The sequence below is a fragment of the Gobius niger genome, assembly GCF_951799975.1.
Source record: "Gobius niger genome assembly, chromosome: 18".
Lineage (NCBI taxonomy): Eukaryota > Metazoa > Chordata > Actinopteri > Gobiiformes > Gobiidae > Gobius > Gobius niger.
The window spans coordinates 25,951,026-25,975,099 of NC_136869.1; the positions used below are offsets into that span (position 1 = coordinate 25,951,026).

A 24,074-nucleotide genomic window follows, 5' to 3' on the forward strand; every position below is an offset into this window, starting at 1 on the left:
AGATTACTGAAGGTTGCTATTGCGATTCCAAGTCTTGTGATGCTGATCTTACCCTGTTGACACACAGGATTGGTACACAACCCATTGCGATCACCCACCGATTGCTAGTCTGCTCACATATGGGTCTAGATGTGAAATATTGTCTACTGCTGATACTAAATGTTAAACTCCAACATTTTGAGCTTGGAGTTTTCAAGAATGAAGTGGAATATTTTCAGCAGAGGTGAGCAGCTCATGATAGAAAAGAGATTATTGAGTGAATTTCAGCCGACAATATTGAAAATCTCTTTTAAGATGGAAAATTCCTAGAAAGAAGAGGCAAACTGAATCAAGTAAAAAAAAAAGGAATGCTTTTTTGTGTGCTATTTACTATTATTGTAAGTTATAAAAGTAAGAGTAAATACTATACTTTATATCTATTGAGCACAACAGATACAACATTTAGGAAACGGTGACTATTTCCTTGTGATTATGGAGAGGTTTGTTTTTTATTTGTTCACGTTTTCTTCATCTATAACATATGGCTTATGAAATCATCTTCAGCAGCTGTGCTCATATACTGTAGGGAACTGATGTGTGGCATTTTCAACTGATTTGCATAAGTGCCTTAAAAGACGTTTTGAGTTTGGCCCAGAAAAAAAAAAAGCTGAGTTTGTGTTTGTATATATTACTCTGTTCACGTCATTGAAATGTCACTGGCCAGGTTTGCTTGGTCTGAATAATAATAACAGATTTGATGCGTTTGTATCAGTGTTGTTTTAGTCAATGAGAGACGATAACAAAGTAACTCTTTTTTATGGCGATAATGTAACGGTGACGAGATAGAAATGGAAAGTATCTTGGGAAAGGGAGACTGAAGGTGTTGGTTGTCTGTTTTGTCATGCTGCTAATTGACAAACCAATCTTAGCATTCACATCACAGTATTTTGATGCAAGGTGACAATTCGGATTATAGCAGCACCGAGGCCACCCGTCCACGTCGCTGCAGCTGTCCCAAGCGTCCTGACTGGCTGACCGGTGCGTTCAGTATATTTGATGCTGGAGTATCAAACCAGGGCTAATCACCATAAACCAGCTCTACCTGGAGCTGCAGGAGTTCCAGATAAAGGGAGTGACGAGTTTCCATTAAACAATTGATTCTAATCTATCAATCTACAAAAGAACTGACACAGGTAGCCACAGTGAGGTGAATCTCTCCTGCCTCTGTTTGTGCAGTCAAGCCTTTGTCTCTATGCATTTCTCCTCGGTCACGCGCATACATTAACCTGGAAATTCTACAGAATATTTTAAGCTTTGGCAGAGCTTTAATCTTTAAAGGCCGTATGTCCTTTTGATGGATTGAAAATCAAACTGAAATGAAAGTCCAAACGCAGCACTGCTCTGTCTCCGAGTGCAACCTTTTGGCTCTCTCTAAAGCGCTGCTACGTAACGTGAACGCCACGTGGTTTCAGTTCGCTTTTGGCACGCCAACTAAACAGTGCCAGCATGATGCACGCTCACATCGGAGCCGAGAAGAAGAAGATCACTTAATTGTCATTACACAATTATACAACGAAATTGCTTGTTGTGTCCTGAGCCGTTGTGACTCTGTGTGCCGCCACTGTGGACCAACCATTGTGACAACCCGCTAATCCAACACTTTTTGATACGTCTATGTCAACAATAGCTTTGAGCGTAGCCTGTTCAGTTTGTAAACTCCACTATCCTTAAGGTTAGGGCTAAGGTAAGATTAGGCTTAGTTTGTAAACTTCACTATCCTTAAGATTAGGGCTAAGGTAAGGTTAGGGTTAGTTTGTAAACTCCACTATCCTTAAGGTTAGGGCTACGGTAAGGTTAGCTTTAGTTTGTAAACTCCACCATCCTTAAGGTTAGGGCTACGGTAAGGTTAGGCTTAGTTTGTAAACTCCACTGTCCTTAAGGTTAGGGCTAAGGTAAGGTTAAGGTTAGTTTGTAAACTCCACTATCCTTAAGGTTAGGGCTAAGGTAAGGTTAAGGTTAGTTTGTAAACTCCACTGTCCTTAAGGTTAGGGCTACGGTAAGGTTAGGGTTAGTTTATAAACTCCACTATCCTGAAGGTTAGGGCTAAGGTAAGGTTAGGCTTAGTTTGTAAACTCCACTATAGGGTTAGGGTTTGCTCAGTGTCAGAATGGCCGGGGTGTAACGCCTGACCAGCATGTTTTTGGAGATAGAAAACATGCAAACTCCACACAGACACTCCCCAGCTGGAGACTGACCCTGGGACCTTTGAGCTGTAATGCAAGAGCACTAACCACTCAGCCACCGTGCCGAGAGCACATTAACTTGGATAAATCCGTAAAGTACAGAGAGAGAAGAAAGAAAAGGAGGCGTGGTGCAGCACAAAGTTTAGCCAGGGTGCAGTGCAGGACACATGAACTGTTGAATATTGCCCCACAGCGAACGGTTCACCCTCTGTGTTTCTTAAACATTATGTTAAAGGATTAGTTCACCGTTTTCCACACTGAGATATGTTCTTACCTGAGCTTAGATGAGTTGATGTGTACCTGTCTGGTCTTTGTGTGTGCCCTCAGCCATGCAAAAAGACCAAAGATGTTGTTAGCATTTGGCCTCTCCCAATGTATTCCTATGGCTCCAAACGGGCTAGAAGCAGCCAAGCTCTTCCACGGGCACAAAGACCAGACAGGTACACATCAACTCGTCTAAGCTCAGGTAAGAACATATCTCAGTGTGGAAAAACAGAGAACGGTTCCTTTAAAACTGAGGAAATGCGAGTAATAAGCTCCAACATGCTTTTGTGACCGTGAAATATGAGCCCTAATATTGATGAGCAGATGATGCTCTGAATAAGTCGTTTTACCATATTTCTGTTGCAAAATTCATGTTCTGTGATACTGTTCAGATATCAGGTTAGGGTTAGTTGATTTATCCTGCGAGAGGCTCTATGCATGTAAATGGCACATGACTTCTGAGTGCGATCCCCGCCGGCCGTGCTTCTTCCTCTCTTGCTATTTTCCCATTAAGAATTAGCGCTGTCTTGCACAAGTCAATGAATGATTCAAGAAAACATCACCGACAGAAACTGATCCAAAGTCAGTCGTTACGTGTTAAAAACGTTTTACGTTGGATGTAAATTCTTGACTGTGTTTTTTGAGGAAGGACGGCGAGTATCAAAAAACAACACCACAAAAATTAAACAACTAAAATGTATTTATACTAAAGACAGGCCGATTATTTTGTGCTGCTTGTTCAAAATAGTGTTGACATTTTTATTTTTAATTAGTGTTGTCCATTAGCTTCAAGACAAAAACACTTACCGTGAAGAGCACGGGGAATTCTTTGCTCCTAACGTGATGTTTTTAACATGATGCTGTGACTGTGCACCAGTAACTCACTGCCTGCCATGGAATCTTGAGCTATTTATTTTTTCAAAAGTCATGTGACGCTCCTGTGCATATCGCCTATCTCTGATTATTTCCTCACATAAATAATGGTTTATGCATTTAATAAGAGATGGATTAATGATGGATAAAAGCAGCTCATGATGGATTTTTTTTCTGACCCTGTCCGTCAAAATGAGAGAACATATCCCTAGCGAAACTACACATCAGCCTCTCCGCAAAACATCAGCATATTGACAGAGTTCTGATTGCTTGATGCCCATTGTCATGGGAATAAGTTTGACGAACATCTGATTGTTGCCATAGAAATAAAAAGGAGAAGTGGCAAGTGGCATTCAATCTTAGCATAGTATGAGGACAGTTAGCAAGCCGGCTATGGCGGGAAACTTTTCAGAGTTCGTTTGACTGTTCAGTCTATATTTCCTATACCATTAGCATGTAGTCATCAGACAGTGAATTATGAACGATTCAGGTGTTTTCAACTGTTGTCAATCCATTAACCACATTTAGGTGATATCAAAGCTTTAGAAGAAATCCTTCTAAGCCTTAGGTAGAAATCATTCATGAATGTTCAGATCTTTTGAGTGGCCTCTGAGCTAAATTCTTCAATTCAATTCAATTCATCTTTTTTATATGAGCATCTGACACACAAAGTTCTTCGTAGGAACAGAGTTCAGCACAGTAATCAAAGCCAAAGAAAGATACATGCGTAGGTGAATCTAAATGAATCTGGTCTAAATACAGTATTGAGTTTCTGCTTTTTTGAGGGGTTAATACACAACCAATGTCCACTAGACATCATCATCATTAAATATATTAATGATAGAGGAACCACAGGATTCATATAAATGCCATAAAATTGACATGTTATACCTCGCCATACTTTAATAAAGGGACTGGCTTCACCATTCACTTGAATGGGAATCAGTCAACCCTAAGTAGCGTCACGTCCTGTATCCAGCCAAATGGGCGATGCCATACCACAACGTAACCACACACTTTATCATTATTGTCCTGATTGGGTGTCAATAAGCGTGACATGGGATCAACATGGCGACCTCCAGCAACAATGTCTGCAGAAGATTGATAGAATGCTAAATTCAAGCAGGTCCATGAAGTCGTTCACAAACGAATGCATTTGTAAGAATAGACTCAGACGGTTAACAGCGTTTCTGTGATTTCTATGATTGTTGTCATGTGGTTTATGGTGTGGCGCTTGTAAACAGTACATGAGATCACAGACTGAACCACATAGTGCTCCGACATGTCCAAAACACCCTTAAAAACGAATGGGACACATCCACAAGTTCTGTAGTAATCGTGACACAACTGGGCAATGTTCGGGGGAAACTGTTGAACCGGTTAGCCACTCAACCGAGATCCGTTCCGAGCACTAACCTTGTGTTGTCACCCCAGCATTTCAGCCGGACGGCTCCGCTAAAACAACACCCCCTCCCTCTGTGTCTCTCCCAGGAGGGCCAGCCGAGGAGGATGACTGGTAAAACCCAGACCAGCAACGTGACCAACAAGAATGACCCGCGCTCGCTCAACTCCAGAGTCTTCATCGGAAACCTCAACACGGCCATCGTCAAGAAGAGCGACATCGAGGTCATCTTCGCCAAGTACGGGAAGATCGTGGGCTGCTCGGTGCACAAGGGCTACGCCTTCGTCCAGTACATCAATGAGAGGAACGCACGGGCGGCGGTGTCGGGGGAGAACGCCCGGGTCATCGCGGGGCAACCTCTCGGTGAGTGAGGCTTTCCTTTACTTTTTGCCGGCAATTTTGACACCATTCTGGAAGTCTTTTTGCCTGTGTTTTTGCTCATGTGTTTGGATGTCCTCTCTTTCTTTTTCACACTTGCTTGACCATAACTCTGGGCAACATTGTTGACAGTGCGGAACTTGAGATAAAGTTAAATCGGCTTCCCTTAATAGGCATGGGACTTGTGTTAACCACATCAAATGTCTTGTTTTAAAAGGAGCGATGGTATTGTGATCTCTAGCATGGCTGTAGTTTGTTTGCATTTTAATACTGTTTTGACTGATGTACCTCTATGGACTTTGCTGACGTTTGCCAAAAATATGGCAGAATGTGTCTATTTATAACAATTGATTCATACCTGTTGTATTCTGGATAAATTAAAAAAGCTTTTGGTCTTTGCCCAGATTGTAACAGAACTGCTCTGCCATCAGTCATCATGCTGGGTGTCAAATAAAAAGGAAAGAAATACTGATGTAGCCTAAAACAAAGAACTAGTGGCACTTGATGAGCTAACTATGACACAAAGTAAATGTTCCATTCTGGTTTACAGATTAAACAAAGCCGAAAGCAAAGTTACGAAGCTCCCAGTTTTATCAGAGGTGCCAATCGTTCACGTCATGTCAGAAGAGAAGCTGATTTTTGGCAGTCACGAGACGCTAATAACACCATTTCTCTGGTCAAATGTTGGCAGCTTAGAGATTCAAAGTAAACGGCAGACAAAGCCATTGTGCGAAACCCAATCAGAGTCTGGTAATTGGTGACATTATCTGAAACGTTAGAATAGAATGTGATGGTATAATCTCAGATAGAAGGCACAGACCGACACAACATCAAAAAAGACAAATCATTTAGCCGTTTGAAAGCTACCATAGATACCACCGTGGAATGTTCGCCTGTTAACGATGAGGACCTTTGACCTTTGATCTGGTCTTTTCATTGGCCTACTTTTCGATCCAAAACATGAGGTGTTTGTTTTGTTTGGGATTGGCTTCAATGGCTTCAATGTCAACAAGATGTTCGCATAAAGTCATGTTGGATGCATTTTAGGAAGTATGTCGTAGAACAGGAAGGAAAGTAGTTGCTCCCTGATGTGTCCCTGTGTGAATTTGTCATTCAAATTCATAGCCTTTACACGAAACCTACACCTTTAAAACCACCAAACCGATGGTGGCTACTTGCTTTTGTGACCGACCCGATATCGCATCTACCCCTGCACCAGAATAGCTCCAAGCTAATGCTCTGTGCGCTGCGAGAGAGGCTTAATTAACTATATTTTGACCATAGCAGTGTTTGTCGAGCGTGGTGCATTCTCCAAGTCTGCTTTCTTTCATTTCTCTCGGTTATTTGTTAATTCACAAGACACAAGACCAAATGAAACTGCACTTTCCTATTTACTCCTTATACTTCCATTTATTTATCCATTTCCAAACACCCTCCGACAGTTCCAGATTTGTTTGGCTAATTAGCTCCTTGTTACTTGGCAGCTTGTAAAAGCAACATGTGCTTATTAAGTAAAGCTAAATATTGTACACAACTTAGCATGCACAAAAGCTCAGACGTTGCCATAATAGGCCAAATGAATGAGCTGTTTGTGGTTTGGTTTTGTTCATACGTGTTTGTCTCCTTATCAAGAGCTCACAACACGCGTGCAACACAGCGTGGATCGAGCCAGGTTTAAATGGATGGGTTTGTTTGGTTGGCAGACGAGATACAAATATTGTTTTTACTAGATTTCTTGCTTTGTCTTATGAATGAACTAGTTATTACTGATTTTGAAATTATTATTATTATCTGTGTTTTTGGGAAGGTCGAAGCCCAAAAGACTCATGGGTTGAAAAACAAACAAAACAAAAAAGTTTAAAAGTGCAGAAAAAGTGGTGTTTGCAGGTTTAGTTTATTTGAGCAGTTTACTTTTCTTCTTCTTCCATCCATCCATTTTCTAACACTTCTTTGTTGCCGGGTCATGGGGGCAGCTGTTGGAGCTGCCCAAATCACATTGGCCTATGGCTCCTCCTGCAGGTGGTGGGTCCACAGAAGGACGGCCTCACTATTCAACCCGGGCCTGTTGGTCTCTCATAAGGGGCTTCTGAACCGCTCTTTGTCTGACCCGTCACCTCGGACCTGGGAGACCCTACCAGGGGCACGACGCCCCCGACATCAGGGCTCCAGGATCATTCGGGCGCTCAAACCCCTCCACCACGTGAAGCCAGCGGTTCCGGGAGGGGCAGTTATTACACAGTTTTGCTGGAGTAGGGAGAAAGCTAATGGACACCTAGCCCTAGCACTTAGCCTGGCTCCACATCATGGAGATGGGTCCCCGGGCGCGGCACTGCCGTCGACCACTGCTCCTTACGGGTTGCCCCAGCGGCATCGAAGGATGGGTTAAATGCAGAGGACAAATTTCCCTACGGGGACAATAAAGTAAACAAACAAACAAAACACATACCACACATTCAACGTAATAAACATTTGCATTTCACAGTGATACAATATGAGGACTGTAGCCACAACAACAAAATACTCTATTCTTTGAGTAGACAAGACTTAGTGTCTGCAACATGCATGAAACTTACATGACTGGAACACCAACACATGTACTCAGCGGCTTACATTCCCCATAGGGAGGATGAAGTACATTAGGAAAGCATTTCAAGTCAGTTTCACATTAGATATTACATTAGCTCATTTCTACTTCCCAGTTACAAAACTCTATGATGGAGTATCACCATAATGTCCATGACCAGGCGCATGCACAGCCACTGCAGCAGGCGTCTGTTTACGTAATAATCATAAATGGGACTCCCTTGAAGCAACATTTAGCTTATATATGGGGCCCAAGATAAAACACAAACATGCATTAATACATTAATAACCTGAAATACCTATTACCGACCAACTAGCCTTACCTACTCTAATTTAAACTACCTTACCTTACTTTTACTAACTTAGAAATGCATACATTTTACATTAAAAAGGGCACATATTCATTGCTTACACACATTAGTTCACATTACTATCAGACATGAGCTACATAAGTCTTGTTAGAGGTCATCAGTTCAGGTTTATTGTCATTTCCTAGAAGCTCGATGTTGATGTTTTTATGAATAACATTTATCCTCCTGCAAGTACATGATCAACCATACAACCTGCAGCATTGACAAGTGAAATTCCTCCAGATCAGCTTCACCCAAATCTAGACGTTTCTTGACTGGAGCTTACAGCCAACAGGCCATTTGAAAGCTAAGCCCCACAAAACTGATCGTTTTCCTTGCGTCGGCGTCATCAATTTGTTCACGCTCTTTTTATCTCATTTTTTGCCACTTTTTTGTTGAGTTTTGTCATTTATTTACTTCACTGTCATCCCTTTTTGTTGCTTTTTTCATCCTCGTTTTTGACCCCTTTTTCAAGAAGCTTTTAGATGTAGGTAATTTGGTTCAGGTGTCGGTTTAGAGCTTAATTAATTCTTATGTTGACGTTTTATGGATTGATTTTGTCTGCGTCTTGTAATAAACTGAACAGAAAAGGACAAAGTAACAAGAGTTCACGATCAACGGATTGGAGTGAAACGGCTCCGTATTTGTGGCCGGACCCAAGTGCGTGTTATAAGACCCAAAGTAGTTCATGTTCTTCCCTTCCACCGCGGAGCATCTCGTCGACTACTTTACATCACGCTCCATGAAACTTCATCCCCGCGACTCCGACTTACTTAACAGCTTTGTCACTGTGCGGAATAGTCGTCCTCTCCCGGGAGCACCAGACGCCCGCAGCCTCTTTCTCTCTGGTGTGCTTGCAGTTTCCGACGGTCCCCGGGCTCCCCGAACGCTTAAGTGTCTGGGTTTGTTGTCACGGCCCTTTTTGGAAGAACTAAGGGTTCGCCATGAGTGAACAGATTTTACACTGAGAAACTCGCCAAAGTGTGTCAGAGCTCGCAGTTTTAGTTAAAGACGCCTTGTAATGTTTTATTCGGGAATTTGTGAAAAGACTTTTTTTTTTGGACGCCTTTGTATCGCTATTTTATCGTTTCGAGCTTAAAGTAATGCATGATGAAGTCTTCAGTCGTTTTTTAAATATTTTTTTTCCCCCAGGATGGAGGAAAAGTGCTGAATAGTTTCTGGGCTCTCTGTAGGAAGAGTGGAGCCGTTTAAATTAAAGCTATGAAAATGTGTCAAAGGCGGTTGTTTGAAAGAGAGTATTCAAAGTGAAAGCAATTTGACTAAAACCAGGAGAATTCATTCAACTTTTTTTCTTCATAATGTGAAAAAAAAAGTCACCACAGGAGAAGGTCACGCGCTCTAATATTCAGGCGTAGCGTCTTTAGCTTTGATTACAGCACACGTTCGCTGTGGCATTGAGTCCGGTCTTGTGCTGATGACTCGGCCTGGGTACCGTTGAACGATACCAGTCTGGTGTCAGGGGGAAAACAAACAATAAAAGACACTCAAATAAAGCAGATACTGGAAATATTGTATCATTCGAGACCAAGTTTTGATGCCTGTTGGATTCAAGAACAGCATTGAACAAAGTCATTTGATTTCTTTCACCGTCAACACATTTTTTCAAGAAATTGCGTTTAGAAACACAAATACATTGTGTTTCCAAACGCAGACTGGAGACTAGACTTTTGTGCAGACTTTGTGTAATCTTCAGCTTCATATTTGGCGCAGTATGTGGCACGACCCCCAACCTCTTTAACGTCTTACCTCTAAACTCCTGACCATTTCAATTCTCAATATATTCTTTCTGCCTCTTGGAACGTGGACAGTGTTTAACTCACAGTGGGAGAAATAGTTTGTCCTGCACATGACATTCATGTAAAAAGAAAGTGAAGGAAATGCAGTAGGCGCTCATTGTAGCAAACCACGCCTCAAATCTTAAAGGATCTGTATCCTGCTATTTTAGCCATTCCAAAGTAAAGTATAGGCATTAATATGATATATTGTACCTCTATCCGTATGGAGTACAATTTTTTTTTTTTTACAATTTTTGTGATTAATATAAGTATTTTCTGGAGGTATTCTCCAAACCCAGAAGACACGACGCAACGATTCAGTTAACCCCCCTCCCTCTCTCCGAGCGAATCTGCTCATACAACATTAGCAGTAAAATAAATATGAATTTCACAGCAATAAGTGAAGTTACTTCACAGTGCAGTTATAAGGAGTTGACATCTGCAACACAGCTTCATAAATGGCTAACACACACACGCTAACACACACGTTAACACACACGCTAGCACGTGTTTTGATTAACCCACCGCTCTGTCCCGGCCGCTCCATCAGGTGTTTACTCATGTTGGTTCTAAAAGCTAAACCACTTTGTCACAGTCACAGAAAAACACAGAAAGAAATTCCAACTTCTGGCAAGTGTCCTCTTCTTTAGGAAGGTTGAGAAAAGTCCTGCACCTCTCGTAGCCAAACGTGCTTTTCTCCATGACATTATCATTAGGTAAGAAAAAAAAACAGGTGTGTCCAGAGTAGGTTAGAAAGAGCTCCTTCATAGCTTTCAGTGCATCTGTTCAGGGGTGCGCAAATAAATAAAGTTCGATTGATTGGTTTGGGATCAGGATTCAGGAGGATTGTTGAGAACTGCTTGAATGAAGCTAAAAATCACTCTGGGGGTGTTTTTTAAGATGTAAATAGTATAACAACATGACTAAAAGCTCCAAAAAGTCAATTTTGCACGATATAGGACCTTTAAGGGACGGCCTCAGGCAAACACTTTGTATGCAAGATACCAATTATTGTTCTGTTTTCTGATTCTAGATAACAAATATTTAATTAAAAATGTAACGGTGCCCAGCCCTTCTGATGATGGGAGAGTGTGACCACTGTGCAAACCCTTCTCCAGCACATACCAACGATGGTCAATGTTAAGCTTTGAACTTACACCTGAGTAACTGCACACAGGCCTATAACTCGGATTATTCCAGACCTCATCATGGAGAGGCGCACAGTTTGACTCATTTGCAGTGCTAGCGTATGAAAAGATGTATGAAAACGATCTCTGGTGCAAAAGGGCTTCCCCTGGTGTCGCCTGCGCTGCTGTTTGTAAATCCGTATGAAACTGACTCAAAAACAGAAAGAAAAGAATCCGACTCCTTTCACAAGCCGTTCAAAAGAGCTGATTCATTCACGGTCGTCTGAGTAACTGAGTGAGAACCAGACTCTTGTGATGGGAGGCCAAATACTTTGTGACGAGGTACTTGGTGTGAAAAGTTTGAAAACCACCAAAATAGTCCGGTGCAACGTGCAGGATCACGCAAAATATGACAAAAACAACTCCTGTGTGCTTGGCTTGTGTGGCAGCATCAGTAAACCAGTAAAACACAGTATGGAACTGTCTCTCGTGGTGCGAGCGGCTGCTACATTGTGCTGGGCATTGATTGCCGCAATGTGTGGGCGTCTTTTGGAGATGCGAGATATTCTTTCTATTCTTTCTTTATTTATTTTGCCATTTACATTTGTTTTGCTCACCGCTGCGAGGCAAATGTTTGAGAGATGTTTGTGTGTGGTTGTGGAAATGGTGCGTAACATGGACACAGCTCAGTGTTCAGTGTCAAAAAGCCTCTGTGTGCACTTTAGCTAACGGTGTTCAATCACATATTCCAGACAGAAATGCAACAAAACTACTTTCCCCAAGCATGATGTATGGAAGCCCAGCAGGGGCGTCTTACACAAAGGCTTCACTTTCTCAAGATTCTTTCTGAAATCAAAACAAGTCCATTTCTTACATCGAATTCACCGATCTTAGGGAGTTAATTATGAATAACTCATTTATTTCCTTCTGTTGTTCATAGCACTTGCAGGTGTGAGTGTTGCTGTTTTTGCTTGACCTGTTGATAGGTTGTGTAACATTGTAGTGTGTCATGTTGGAGCAGGGTTTGTACAGGCAGCAGCAAGCAACATGTAATGCTTTAACTTAAACTGTGAAACGATCATATGATAGACGCATTACCTGCTAAGTGTGATCTGTAGCCTTTATTTGTCATCATTTTGATTATTAAGGCTCAGCTTGTAAAAAACCCAAATTAAAAATATTGAATCTTGAAAATTTGAATATATTAAAAATGGACTGTAAGCCATAATCATCAAAATGATAAACAAACAAAGGGTTGACATATATCACGTTGAATGTAATGAGTCTATATCATGTATTAGTTTCACAGTTTAAGTTGAATTACAGAAGTAAATGCACTTTTTCATGATATTCTAATTATATGACGAGCACCTGTATTTCAATGCCACAATCGCAACAAATCCGCACATATTTATATTTATTGTTAACATGTGTCCCTCATAAAGACGAATGAGGGGACATTTTGATATTCAGAATTGGACGCAACTTTTGAACAAAATATTTTGGACAATTTCTGCCAAAACCGCAGCTGCAGAGTTTTAGACCAGAATACTTTGTGTTCTTGACAAAGTTATGTATTAGAAATAATGGAACATTGTCATTGGTTTTCAAGAAATTAAGATTTAATGCCAGTTGGAATCAAATTTAATTTAAACGGGAGAAACAATGTTTAGGAAATAAATCTCTGAATGTTTCTTTGATGATTATTTGGAAGTGATCGGATTGACAAACCTGCCTCATTCACCTCATGATCCGTCAGTCATGTGACTGTAGTTCATATGTGCTCAGAGTGATGTTTAACTTCGTGACTGTTTTTGTCTCATGTGGATAAGTTCAGCCGTTACAGAGATATTAACCAAACCAAGTCATTAATTCAGTATTTTTAACCGTTGCCATAGTTACCACAATAGACTTCCAAGCTGCACCGACTTAATATGAAACACTAGGCCGTTTAGAATGTTGTGACGTCATGTGAACTTATGTGTATATGTATATGTATGTCCATCCATCCATCCATTTTCTTCCGCTTTATCCGGGGCCGGGTCGCGGGGGCAGCAGTCTCAGCAGAGATGCCCAAACTTCCCGATCCACACACACCTCCTCCAGCTGTTCTGGGGGGACCACGAGGCGACACCAGGCCAGCTCGGAGACATAGTCCCACCACCGTGTCCTGGGTCTTCCACGAGGCCTTGTCCCACTAGGACATGCCTGGAACACAGATGCCAGAGCCACCTCAGCTGCTCCTTTCGACGTGAAGGAGCAGCGACTCTACTCCGAGCTCCTCCCGGGTAACTGAGCTCCTCACCCCCAGCCACCCTGCGAAGGAAACTCATTTCGGCCGCTTGTATTCGCGATCTTGTCCTTTCGGTCACGACCCAGATCTCATGACCATAGGTGAGGGTGGGAACGTAGATCGATCGGTAAATCGAGAGCTTTGCCCCGACTCAGCTCCCTCTTCACCATGACAGACCGATACAGCGACCGCATCACTGCTGACGCCGCACCGATCCGTCTATCGATCTCACGCTCCATCCGTCCCTCACTCGTGAACAAGATCCCGAGATACTTGAACTCCTCCACTTGACTCCCAAGGACTCCCCACCGACCTGTAGATGTATGTGTTTCTGAAAAACACATCTGCTTCGGCCGACTGTAAGACCAGAAATATACAAAAGGATGGGGTCAGAGATGCTCATACCAGCAAGTGCCATTTCATCACATTACTCACATGATCAGGTTTGAACCATCTTATGATGCTAAAACCCTCATCACAAACCTGATTTTGACCGTCCAGACTCCTTTACAGAACCCTCTCAGATCAGTCCTCCTGGTGATGATCAGCATGTTTACTGTTCACTGTTTTCAAACTTAGTATAATTAAAGTGTAACTGCTGTTCATCGCACCATTAGAAACAAACGTACTATTTCGATCTAAACGTTATTTTAATGAATGCTACTAGAAATACGAAGGCTAAGTCAGGCAGTTTATGCGTAGAGGTTAAAAACACACACGATCTTTCTCCTCTGCGCTGGCCGTGTGAACAAGAACACCCATGTTGTATGTAAACTGCGGCGTGTTTGACCAGCGGAGGATTTGCATGGCATTACAATCATGTGTTGTGTATCTGATGTCGAGGCGGTGTGTCGCAGGCGGGGGTTGTTGGTTCAGCTGTGGTTTCCCGACAGTTGTTTGAACGACTTCCACCAGTTTGGGTTTACGGAGGCTTCGTCATTTCTACAGTTAAGACGTCACTGTTATGAAAGTTAAACCCTGTTTGTTTTATTTAAAAGATGCTTAAAGAGACTGGATGGAAGTTGGTCACTTTATGCTCACTGCTGCCACCTCAGGTCTTATGTGTAACTGCAGCTTCTATATTAAAGGTCCTATATCATGCAAAATCGACTTTTTGGAGCTTTTAGCCATGTTGTTATGCTATTTCCTTTTCAAAAACACCCCCGGAGAGCAGCTGCACCGCCATCTCCTGGTGAACGACTGACCTGTTCAGTTGTGTCGACACAGCGGAACGGAAGTGCTCGACGTCTGTAATGCAATGTCTTAATTCTATGCTTACGGCCTGATTTTAATTTGTGAACCACCCTTTTCATTATTTCTGTTGTAAGAAATAAATAAATAAATAAAGGAAAAGTAAAAAAAAAAGAAAAAGAAAAAGAAAGGATGTGCCCGAGGTGCTTCCAGGTCAGCTGTGGCCAAAACAAACACAATCCCTGAGCGTCTGAACAGATCAGTCATGTTTGCGCTGCAGCTGAAGATGGAGCTCATTAAAACCTACTCTGGACACACCTGTTCTTTATTCTTACCTAACGATAATGTCACGGAGAAAGAGAAGCGCGTTTGGCAACGAGGACAGGAGTATATACAGTCTATGATTCAACCTTCCTAAAGAGGCCACTCCCGTCAGAAGTTGTTTTTTTCTCCGGGATTCAGCGACTATCACCAAAATATTGTTTTTCTGTGACTGTCTCTGATGGATGTTTGGTGAACCTTCACCAGAATCAAAGTGGATTAACTTTTATAACCAACGCCAGTCCCATAATGTAAACAGCGATGAACCAGAGCGGTGAGTCAATCCAAACGCGGGTTAGCTTGTGTGTTAGCATATTAGCTTGTGTGTGTTAGCATATTAGCATGTGTGTGTTAGCCATTTATGAAGCTGTGTTGCAGATGTCAACTCCTTATAACTGCATTGTGAAGTATCTTCACTTATTGCTGTTTATTTATATTACGGTAAAGTTGTATGTGCGGAGAGAGGGGGCGGAGTTAACTGAATCGAAGCGTTTGGCCTTCCGGGTTTGAAAAATACCTCCAGAAAACACTTAAATTTATCACAAAAATGAGTGCTCCATAGTGGTAGAGGTACAATATATCATATAAATGCCTATACTTAACTTTGGAATGGCTAAAATAGCAGGATGCAGATCCTTTAAGCTCGTGCATGACGGCACTTCTGACCCGAAGTAACAACTTTTTGAGTGACAGTGCTGGATTTTAGGGGCAGTTTAGAGGCTGGAACATGTAGGGGGATGAAAATACTTAGTTTTAACATTTTTAAACTCTGTATAGTCCCTTTAAAGATGGCTGGAGAAATGTAAAAAATAAAATAAAAAAATAGTTGAGTGTAGCTGGTGCCCCAACTCGTTTCTAGCTCCCAGAATAACTTTCTTGAATTCTGATTGACGATGACATGAATATTAGTGATGATAGCGAGTCTGTGACAGTGAAGTGAAGCAGGGTGGCCCTCCAGAGAACTGAACTGCTCTGTTTGTGACTTCTACCCTAACTTCCCTGTTATGTTATTTGTAATTTTCTGTTTGCATTGGCAGTATGAGGACTACGGTAGCACAACACATTTTTCACGGGGATGCCAGATATTTTTGAATAGTTATTCCACGGAAATGTTGAATACTAAAATATGGTTTGAATTCCTGAATTCCTCATAGTCTTTCAAAGAAAAGAGAAGCACTGAGCTGGAGCCTGAGGAACTTTCCCTTTAAGCGGAGGAGAAAAAGCTTAAGGCGAGACACTGCAGGTGAATAGGGAATGTTTTTAAATTTAAAGACATCAGTTTGAAACTTCTGCTGTAGATTACTTCAATAAATATGAAGAATAAATGTATTGCACGTTTTCTGTCATTTTATGTGTTCTTATAAAAATAAGGTGTTTTATGCCTAAAAATGCCAAAAAATTTGCATTTTTCTGCCGACGAAAACTCAATAATGGATTGAGCCAGATTCAAATTTATGATTTTATTTTGTTCATATATTAGACTTTTTCAGGGCAGATTTTGCATGTCTTGTTTAGTTTTAAAATAAACTGTTTTTTTGTGTGAAAAAAAATGTAAAAATTTCAATTCCTTGTTTCAATGCCTTGGTTTTTAACATTCAAAACTCAATAAACTATATACTGACATCGAGATGTTGTTCCCCCAATGAGAGAAAAATGCTTTTTGAGGAAATGGCCCTTGAAATTATGATTTCCCATAAATCCATAGATTTATGTTTCTCCATAGATTTATGGATCAATCAGTGCAATTTATATACATGTTCGGGGTGGGCGTTTGTAAGCTTTTGCCTCGGCCCACTCCTTTTGAGCAGAATTTCAACTGCTCAAATAAACAAATAAACTAAATGTGATATACATGTTATTGTGAAGATTTGGTATATTTTTTATTTCCAGGTGAAGTTTATTTGTTCAGAGACCAATTTGGCCCTAAACTAGCCTGGTTTTACTATACCCTCATATCGTCCAAGGGTCTGGATCTTCACAATTGAGCTACATTATCAGGTGGGAGGGGTGAACTCCTTTGGAACGATTGGATCTGATTTTCGCTAGCGTTTGGTCGTGACGTATGTAATGCGCCCCAGTGAGTGAAGCAGCTATCATAACTCTATCATCACTCTTGGGAACATTCCTTGCACATCCCAGAATCAATTGAAGAGCTTCAATTTCTTTCGTATCCGCCGCCATTGCCAAACTACAACCAGCAAATGCAGCACAAATGCTTGACGTCACCCACCCGCCTCCCCCGCTCGCTTGATGTAACGCGGCCACTGAGATCAGACCCAGATGTACAGGTAGGGAAATTATAATTGACTGGAGTTTACGGATGGCTAAGGCCAGGCTAGCCCAAAACCTGAAAACTGTGTTTTGCCTGTAGCATCTCCCCTTAAGGTCGTCCTGCTTGTTGGTTAGCAGTCGGTCACTGTGACTGTCAGTATCACTCTGTCGCCTGGTCATTCATTTACATCACTATTTACCGTATTGACTCATGCTGTAGCCATAACCGTGCCTCCATCATAGATAAATCACACTCGCTAATGCTAACACGGCTAGTGCTAATGTCTACGGCAGTTTATGAATACACTCACTGAGGAGGGTTTCCGTCTGCTAAACACGTCATTATAGTAAGGAAAGAATGAACTCGGTCTAACAGCTGTAATCGGAGCTAAAGTACGTCCTTTTGTTGGCACATATTAAGTAGCCATGTGCTCCAGGTGTGAGTCAGCCCTTTAAAGTAATACAATAGAACTGGGAAGACAGTGAGAGTTATAATTCTCCACTGCTTATTGTCTGTAAAGAATCTTACCTCACGGATTCCATTCAAAACCTAAAACTGCAGACGTAGTTATGATACTGTAAGTTACTCCATTCCCCATTCAATCTACCATAGTGTCCCATTTGCTTGACACTTGACCCCCATCTCGACTTCTCAACAAACATTTGGCCAAAACCCAACTCACACCTTCCTCCCGCAATTTCTGCCAAGTTCCCCTGCAGTAATTCATTTTCAAACCTCCATAAAGCGAGCGCGTTACGAGGTTCTCCTGCCAAACGGCCGTCCCTGCTCTTAAACCTTCGATATCCGCTGTTATGGATGCCGTAATCAGCCAACACAACTTCAAAACACATCCGATATTAAAAGCCACTCAGCTCAAGTCGGAGTCTGAGGAATCTCGGCGCGCTCTCGCAATCCCAAATAATAATAATAATAATAAACAGCGTCCGTGATTCCGTTTAGAATTGCCCACCAATCATTGGAATCCCCGCTTGTGATGGCCGGGTTTTGTGGTTGAGGAGGCAGACGTAATGGGAAGTGTCTCCCGTCGCTTGACTTCATTCTCGGGCCCCACCTTCGTTAAGCGAGGCCAGCCTGCCCCCGCGGTTATCGCTCAATCTGGGAGATGGTAGGCGTTGGCGGGACGGCGGGTACGGCTCGCAGACGCCGGCTTAATTGACAATTACGCACACCCTTGGTCTCATCCGCCCGAGCTGATGATTTCTGTATTAACATGGCAAAGGAATGAATCATCCACGTAATGATTGGGAGCTGAGCGATGACCTCAAGCGAGTGTCTGTCTTATAGGCTTCGAAAAATGTTTCATTAAAGCTCCCCATTACCTGCCTGATGATTGCGCCTTCAATTTCATCCACGGCAAAGTGAATATTGCTTCATTACAGGGCGGGATTATAGGAGGCTTCTTTATGTGAGACAATGTTGATCTATTGACATTGTTTTCCAATTTGCACTGAGTATGATTTGTAATTGTGGTGGGACTGTGGGCACTTCGTCCACACTGACTCTGGTCCAGTGTCTACATTTGGTCCCCAAACATGACTCTGCCCCAACTACAATGGGCTGGAAACCACCAGACTCTACAGATGAAAAATGTATTTTTGTCTGAACGCCTGTGCTTTATAAAAGAAACGATTATTACAAAAATGATCTGACGGCTCCTGTAGATATTGGATTATTAAACAGACATTTCATGAGGATTTCAGCTGCTTCAGAACAGGTCGCTCAGTTGTTTATCAGTTCATGATCTTTTTGTAAACTTCTGTCATGATTAGCGCGCTAATGCTAGACTCTGCTAGACTGTGTTAGCCGCTAACTGTTGCTGCTTCAAACATCTGTAATCTGTGCACATGTTTGTGTTTACACCTCGCAGTTTCGAAGGTGGTGCATCGAGCAATGCAATGTGAGAATGCAACCATTTTGGTCCGGCAAAATGGAAGAGCCGAGAGCAGCTTTAATATCTTGGTTTTACTCAACTCATCCACACTTTCTTTTATTTTGTTTATTTGGTCGAGACAGTGCATGTTAATGAACAAGCCACACCAGATCGTAATTTCCATCCGTCGTCTCCCATGTGCATGCTCAAACACACTCTCATTCACCCTGGCCTATTGTACATGTTTTTAGTGGTAGGGGAAACCGGAGTAGCCGGAGGATACCTACACAGACACGGGGAGAACATGCATGCACAGAAAGGCCCCGTCCAGGTGGGAGTCGAACCCAGACCTTCTAGCTGTGAGGCCTGAGCGCTAACCACTGTCCCACAGTGCCGCCTGCTTTGGCCGTAAACGAGTCTGAGATGTCCCACAAATGGCTTTGACACTCCCTCGATATTTGGTATGCATGTGAGATGACAGTGTAATGGACAGTGTAATGGAAGTATGGAAGTGATCTGAAGGTCAGAGGTTTGAATCCCGCCTCCTGCTGGTGCACACTGTCGTTGGGCAATACACTTCACCCTCCTCGCCTCCAGTGTCTGTGCACATTGGTCGCTGTGTGAATGAGAGGGTGAATGGGTGAGGGATTCCTTTCTTTGAGTGCCTAATGTAGGTGTAGCATTTCCTGTCTGGGGGACAGCCATGCAGACACCACTAAACTTTTTCTCTTGGACATAACAATATTTAGAAGGTTTTTACAAAGAGGTGATTTTTTTTTTTTTTAAAGGGATGGGAAAGTAAAGCAAGTATCAATACTTGATCAGCTATCACAATACTTTCAATACCTGTGTTTAGAGGCATTTTTTATCCTGCACTCCTGTGTTTTCCAGTTAGTTATATTTTGTGTTAATGCACTTTTCAATCTAAACACTTCAATAAATGTCAAATGGCATTTGGTTTATAAATGGTAATTGGTAAATAATTTGGACACACGACTCTTTACACGGCAGTGTTAATTTCGTCGACTAAAATATTTAGTCTTAATTTTAGTCAAAGAGATATTTTTGACGACTAAAATTGGACTAAAACTAAATTAAAAGTTTCTCATGAGACTAAAACTATGACTAAAATGTCCAGATATTTTAGTCGACTAAAATGAGACTAAACAAAAATGAAAAGGAGAGACTAAAATCATCCGAACTTCTATTGACCGTCTGAAAGAGCCTCAGATCATTTAAATTCACTGCCAAAGGATCAGCTCTGAGCTTTATTCATGTGGGAGCAGCTCCATTAAGTTGAGGACCTTGATTAAATATGATTATAATTAATATTTTAAATGCAAATCGACTAAATTAGTCTTAAATTTAGTCGACTAAATTGACATGCAATTTTAGTCGACTAAAACTAGACTAAAATTGAAAAGCTTTTTTTGACTAAATCTCGACTAAAATTAAATTACATTTTAGTCAAAAGACTAAAACTAAAACTAAAATAAAATATGTTGTCAAAATTAACACTGTTACACGGTAACACTTTATTTTACACTACCCTTGATACATTGTACCTATATTTAGTACAATGTAATGTGCTTTGTAACAATGTGAAATAAGTTGTACCTATAGGTTACATACACAGTGGAATAATATGTCTTTGTAGTTTGTAGGTACATCATGTAATAAAACACAATTCTAACTCTAACACTAACCTTAAGCCCAAACCCTAATGGTCGTGTGTCCTATTACATTATGTACTTACAAAGTATTAAGTTATTCCATTGTGTACGTACTACATAAGTTATTACAGATTGTTACAGAGCACATTACATTGTACTAAATTTAGTTAGTAAGGTACAATGTATCAAGGTAGTGTAAAATAAAGTGTTACTGTGTATACACGGTATAATTACCGTGTAATTATACTATATATTATAATTGTATAATGTGTAATTACACCATGTATTATTTACTGTAAAAGGAAAGTGAATGTCACAGGAGGGCATCAGTTTCTAAATCAGAAAGACTACAAATATTCAGGGTATACAACATTGTTTATCAAGAAAAAATTTGTGCCGATGGGGTTTTATAACGTAGAATACAGTATTTCTGGTTGAACATGTATTGGATAAGCCCAAAAAGATCAAATTGTGATCAAAACAACCTATTGACAGTCATTTTAACAGGTGTGTGTGACTGTGCTTGCCATTCTTACATGTTTCCTGCAAGGGTACACTATTGCAACCTTTACTATGAAAAGAAAGAAAGAAACAGTATTGGTTGCACTTGACACTGTCTGGGATCACATTTGGAGTCTCGGCTGGCTGATTGCTGGGGACCACCCACATCCTGTAGCCATAGATATATATATAATAGTGTTCTGCTGCTGTGGAGGCTGAAGTGCACTGTGTTTGAACAGCTCTCTGGACTGAAGGAGGTCACAGGCATAATCCCATCACACCCCAGGCCCCGCACTTACACTCCGGCTGCCGGAAACACTATCGAGGCGCGGCGCAAGTGTCCCAGCGATGTATAGCGTTACATTTAGTGACAGCAGTATGGGCTTTGGCTGTAGATTACCGGCATACATATGAAGAGGAAAAGATGAATCGAAGTGGCCAAAATTGCCTGTGCTTTCTGCGATAAAACCTAAAGAGGGAGAGAGTTTAAATGTAAGGTCCATTCACATTTGTTTTTCAAGTTATTATTGTAAAAATGTAGTCTTGTTCTTTGGGTTCAAAAGTGAATAAATCAGGCTAGGAGTTATATTTTGATGAATGTTGTTCAGTACAAGGCGTAATAATACCAGGAGTAGTTCGAAATCCGCGCAGTAATATCTTCACTTTACTGTGCGGACGCCGAAACTACTCCTGGTATTGTTACGTTTTACAATATAGTTCCCCCCCTCCCGGAACCGCCACCTTAACGTGGTGGAGGGGTTTGAGCACCCGAATGATTCTGGGAGCTCTGTTGTCGGGTGCTTCGTGCCCCTGGTAGTGTCAAAGAGCAGTTCAGAAGCCCCTTATGAGAGACCAACAGGCCCGGTTAATCGTGAGGCCGTCCTTCTGTGGACCCACCACCTGCAGGAGGAGCCATAAGGGGCTGGTGCAATGTGTTTTGAGCAGATCCAACAGCTGCCCCCACGACCCGGCAACGGAAAAGTGGAAGAAGATGGATGGATGGATGGAATAAAGTTTCCCTTTTTATCCGCTTAGAAAATCTACATTGTTTACTTTTGTGTATTTTACTTTGTAGTGGAACACTTCACGTAACCATATTGAAATAGGGAAAACGTGGAAGAGCTTGGTAGCTTCTATCTTCACCTTGTTTGGAGCTATAGAGGAGGAGAGGCTAAATGCTAACTCCGTCTGCGCTGTGTCTACGTGACTGAGCGCACGCGTGGAGACCAGACAGGTACAAATGAACTCGTCAAAGCTAAGGTAAGAACATATCTCAGTATGTAAAAACGCTGGCCTGTTCCTTTAGCTGTTTTCAAACACGACCATATATGGGCGAACCCAGAGATGCCATCTGTATCTATAGCCGAACCGTAACACCCCCACTAACAGCTACAGAAATGTTACATCGTACAAGCAGGCTAACGGCTAACAGCCCGAAAACGTTAGGGCTGAACACCTTTCCTTCCTTGTTATTGCTATGACAGTTACGCAGTGTGACTTTAAGTACAGACCACAAAACTCTGTCAACATTTGCATCAGATCACTCTTCACTTCCCCCCAAAAAGCCCTGCATTTCCTGATTGTGGAAGTTCAAAGGTTGGCACGCGCTTCCGCTCCGTTTGCAGAATCTGCCAGCGTGTGCGTGTGTGTGCGTGTGTGTGTGTGTGTGTGTGCGTGTGTGTATGTCTGTGTTCTAAAAAAACGCTGCATACAGAAGCCTGGTAATGGCACAGCTGCCTGCACCGTCAATAGAAAAATGCCACTCTCGCAATCATCGCCGCCAAAGAGCCCCTCGGAACGGCGGCGGCGCGGTTCAGGAGTCACAAGAGCGACAGAAAGCCGTGCAAAAGCCGAGCGAAATGAGCGCAGATGGCGACGCCTTTCACGAACCCAGCGGAGAATACGAATGAGACGGCTTATGCGCGGGAGCGTGAATGGGGAAGACGGGATGGGAAGCTAAAAACGTTCAATAGTACCATCATAAAAGTATTTTGGAGGGTCCTTTAGTCATTTGTGCCTAAGTAAAATCATAAAGTCATTCTGGTGTTATTGGGCATGGAACATTGCCGGCTAAAGGAAATTCAGCTCATTCAAATTCACATTTAGAGATTTACATTTGGAACTTTTGCCATAGATTTCAAGATTTCTGCTGTTTTTGTGTTTACCTAACAGTAAATAATGGCTAAAACTGCCTATATTTTCAGAAATTAAATCTAAATAAGGGATCGAGCCAGGTTTAAATGTGTGGTTTTATTTTGATGATATACAAGTGTAATACCAGACACACACATGCGCACAATCTTGTACTTCTATCTAAGCGAGGACACTCATAGACATAATGTATTACCCAGACTCTAACCCTAACCTTAATCCTAACCCTAACCCTAATCTTAATCCAATTCTAACCCTAACCCTAAAACCACATCTTGACCCTCAAACAGTCCTTCAAATAAGTGAGGACCAGTTTTCAAAAATGTCCTCACTCTGTTGGTTAAAAACTCAAACTGGTCCTCACAATGTCGTAAGTACAAGAACACACACGCACAAAAATCACATTTTACATGGTGAGATCTTAACAAGACAATAATGGAGTGAGACAACAAATAAACTGAAATAGAGTGAACAGAGGGAAAACCTGACAGAAAATGACACTGAATCCAATTGCACAGATTTAAAGGCAGGTGGTCCTAAACTTTTGGTCAGCTGCAAAAACGAGTAGGGGAAAGCTGCAGACCCGGAGCCGAGACAAATCTACCGCGAAGCGAATCCACCGTGATGGTGCGCCCTCTGCTGGATCAGGCGGATCTAGACCGATCAGCTTTTAGGAAGGTTCATGTTGATTTATGATGATCTACTTCACGCATGTGAGGAGTTAGTAGGCGAGTTATTTACATTATTTAATGAAAACAAAACAAAATTCTTATGAAGAAATTTGCA

At 41.8% G+C, this 24,074-nt stretch overlaps 1 protein-coding gene across 2 annotated transcripts in view; it reads left to right on the forward strand.

Moving 5' to 3' along the window:
* Window positions 1–24,074, forward strand: part of LOC306977581 (RNA-binding Raly-like protein) — a 316,297-nt gene that overhangs the window by 138,372 nt on the left and 153,851 nt on the right. For both annotated transcript variants that reach the window (XM_079575973.1, XM_079575974.1), the window contains exon 2: window positions 4,851–5,124. In XM_079575973.1, coding sequence (XP_079432099.1) covers window positions 4,869–5,124 — 256 coding nt within the window. In that variant the 5' untranslated portion in view covers window positions 4,851–4,868. The remainder of the gene's footprint in view (window positions 1–4,850; window positions 5,125–24,074) is intronic.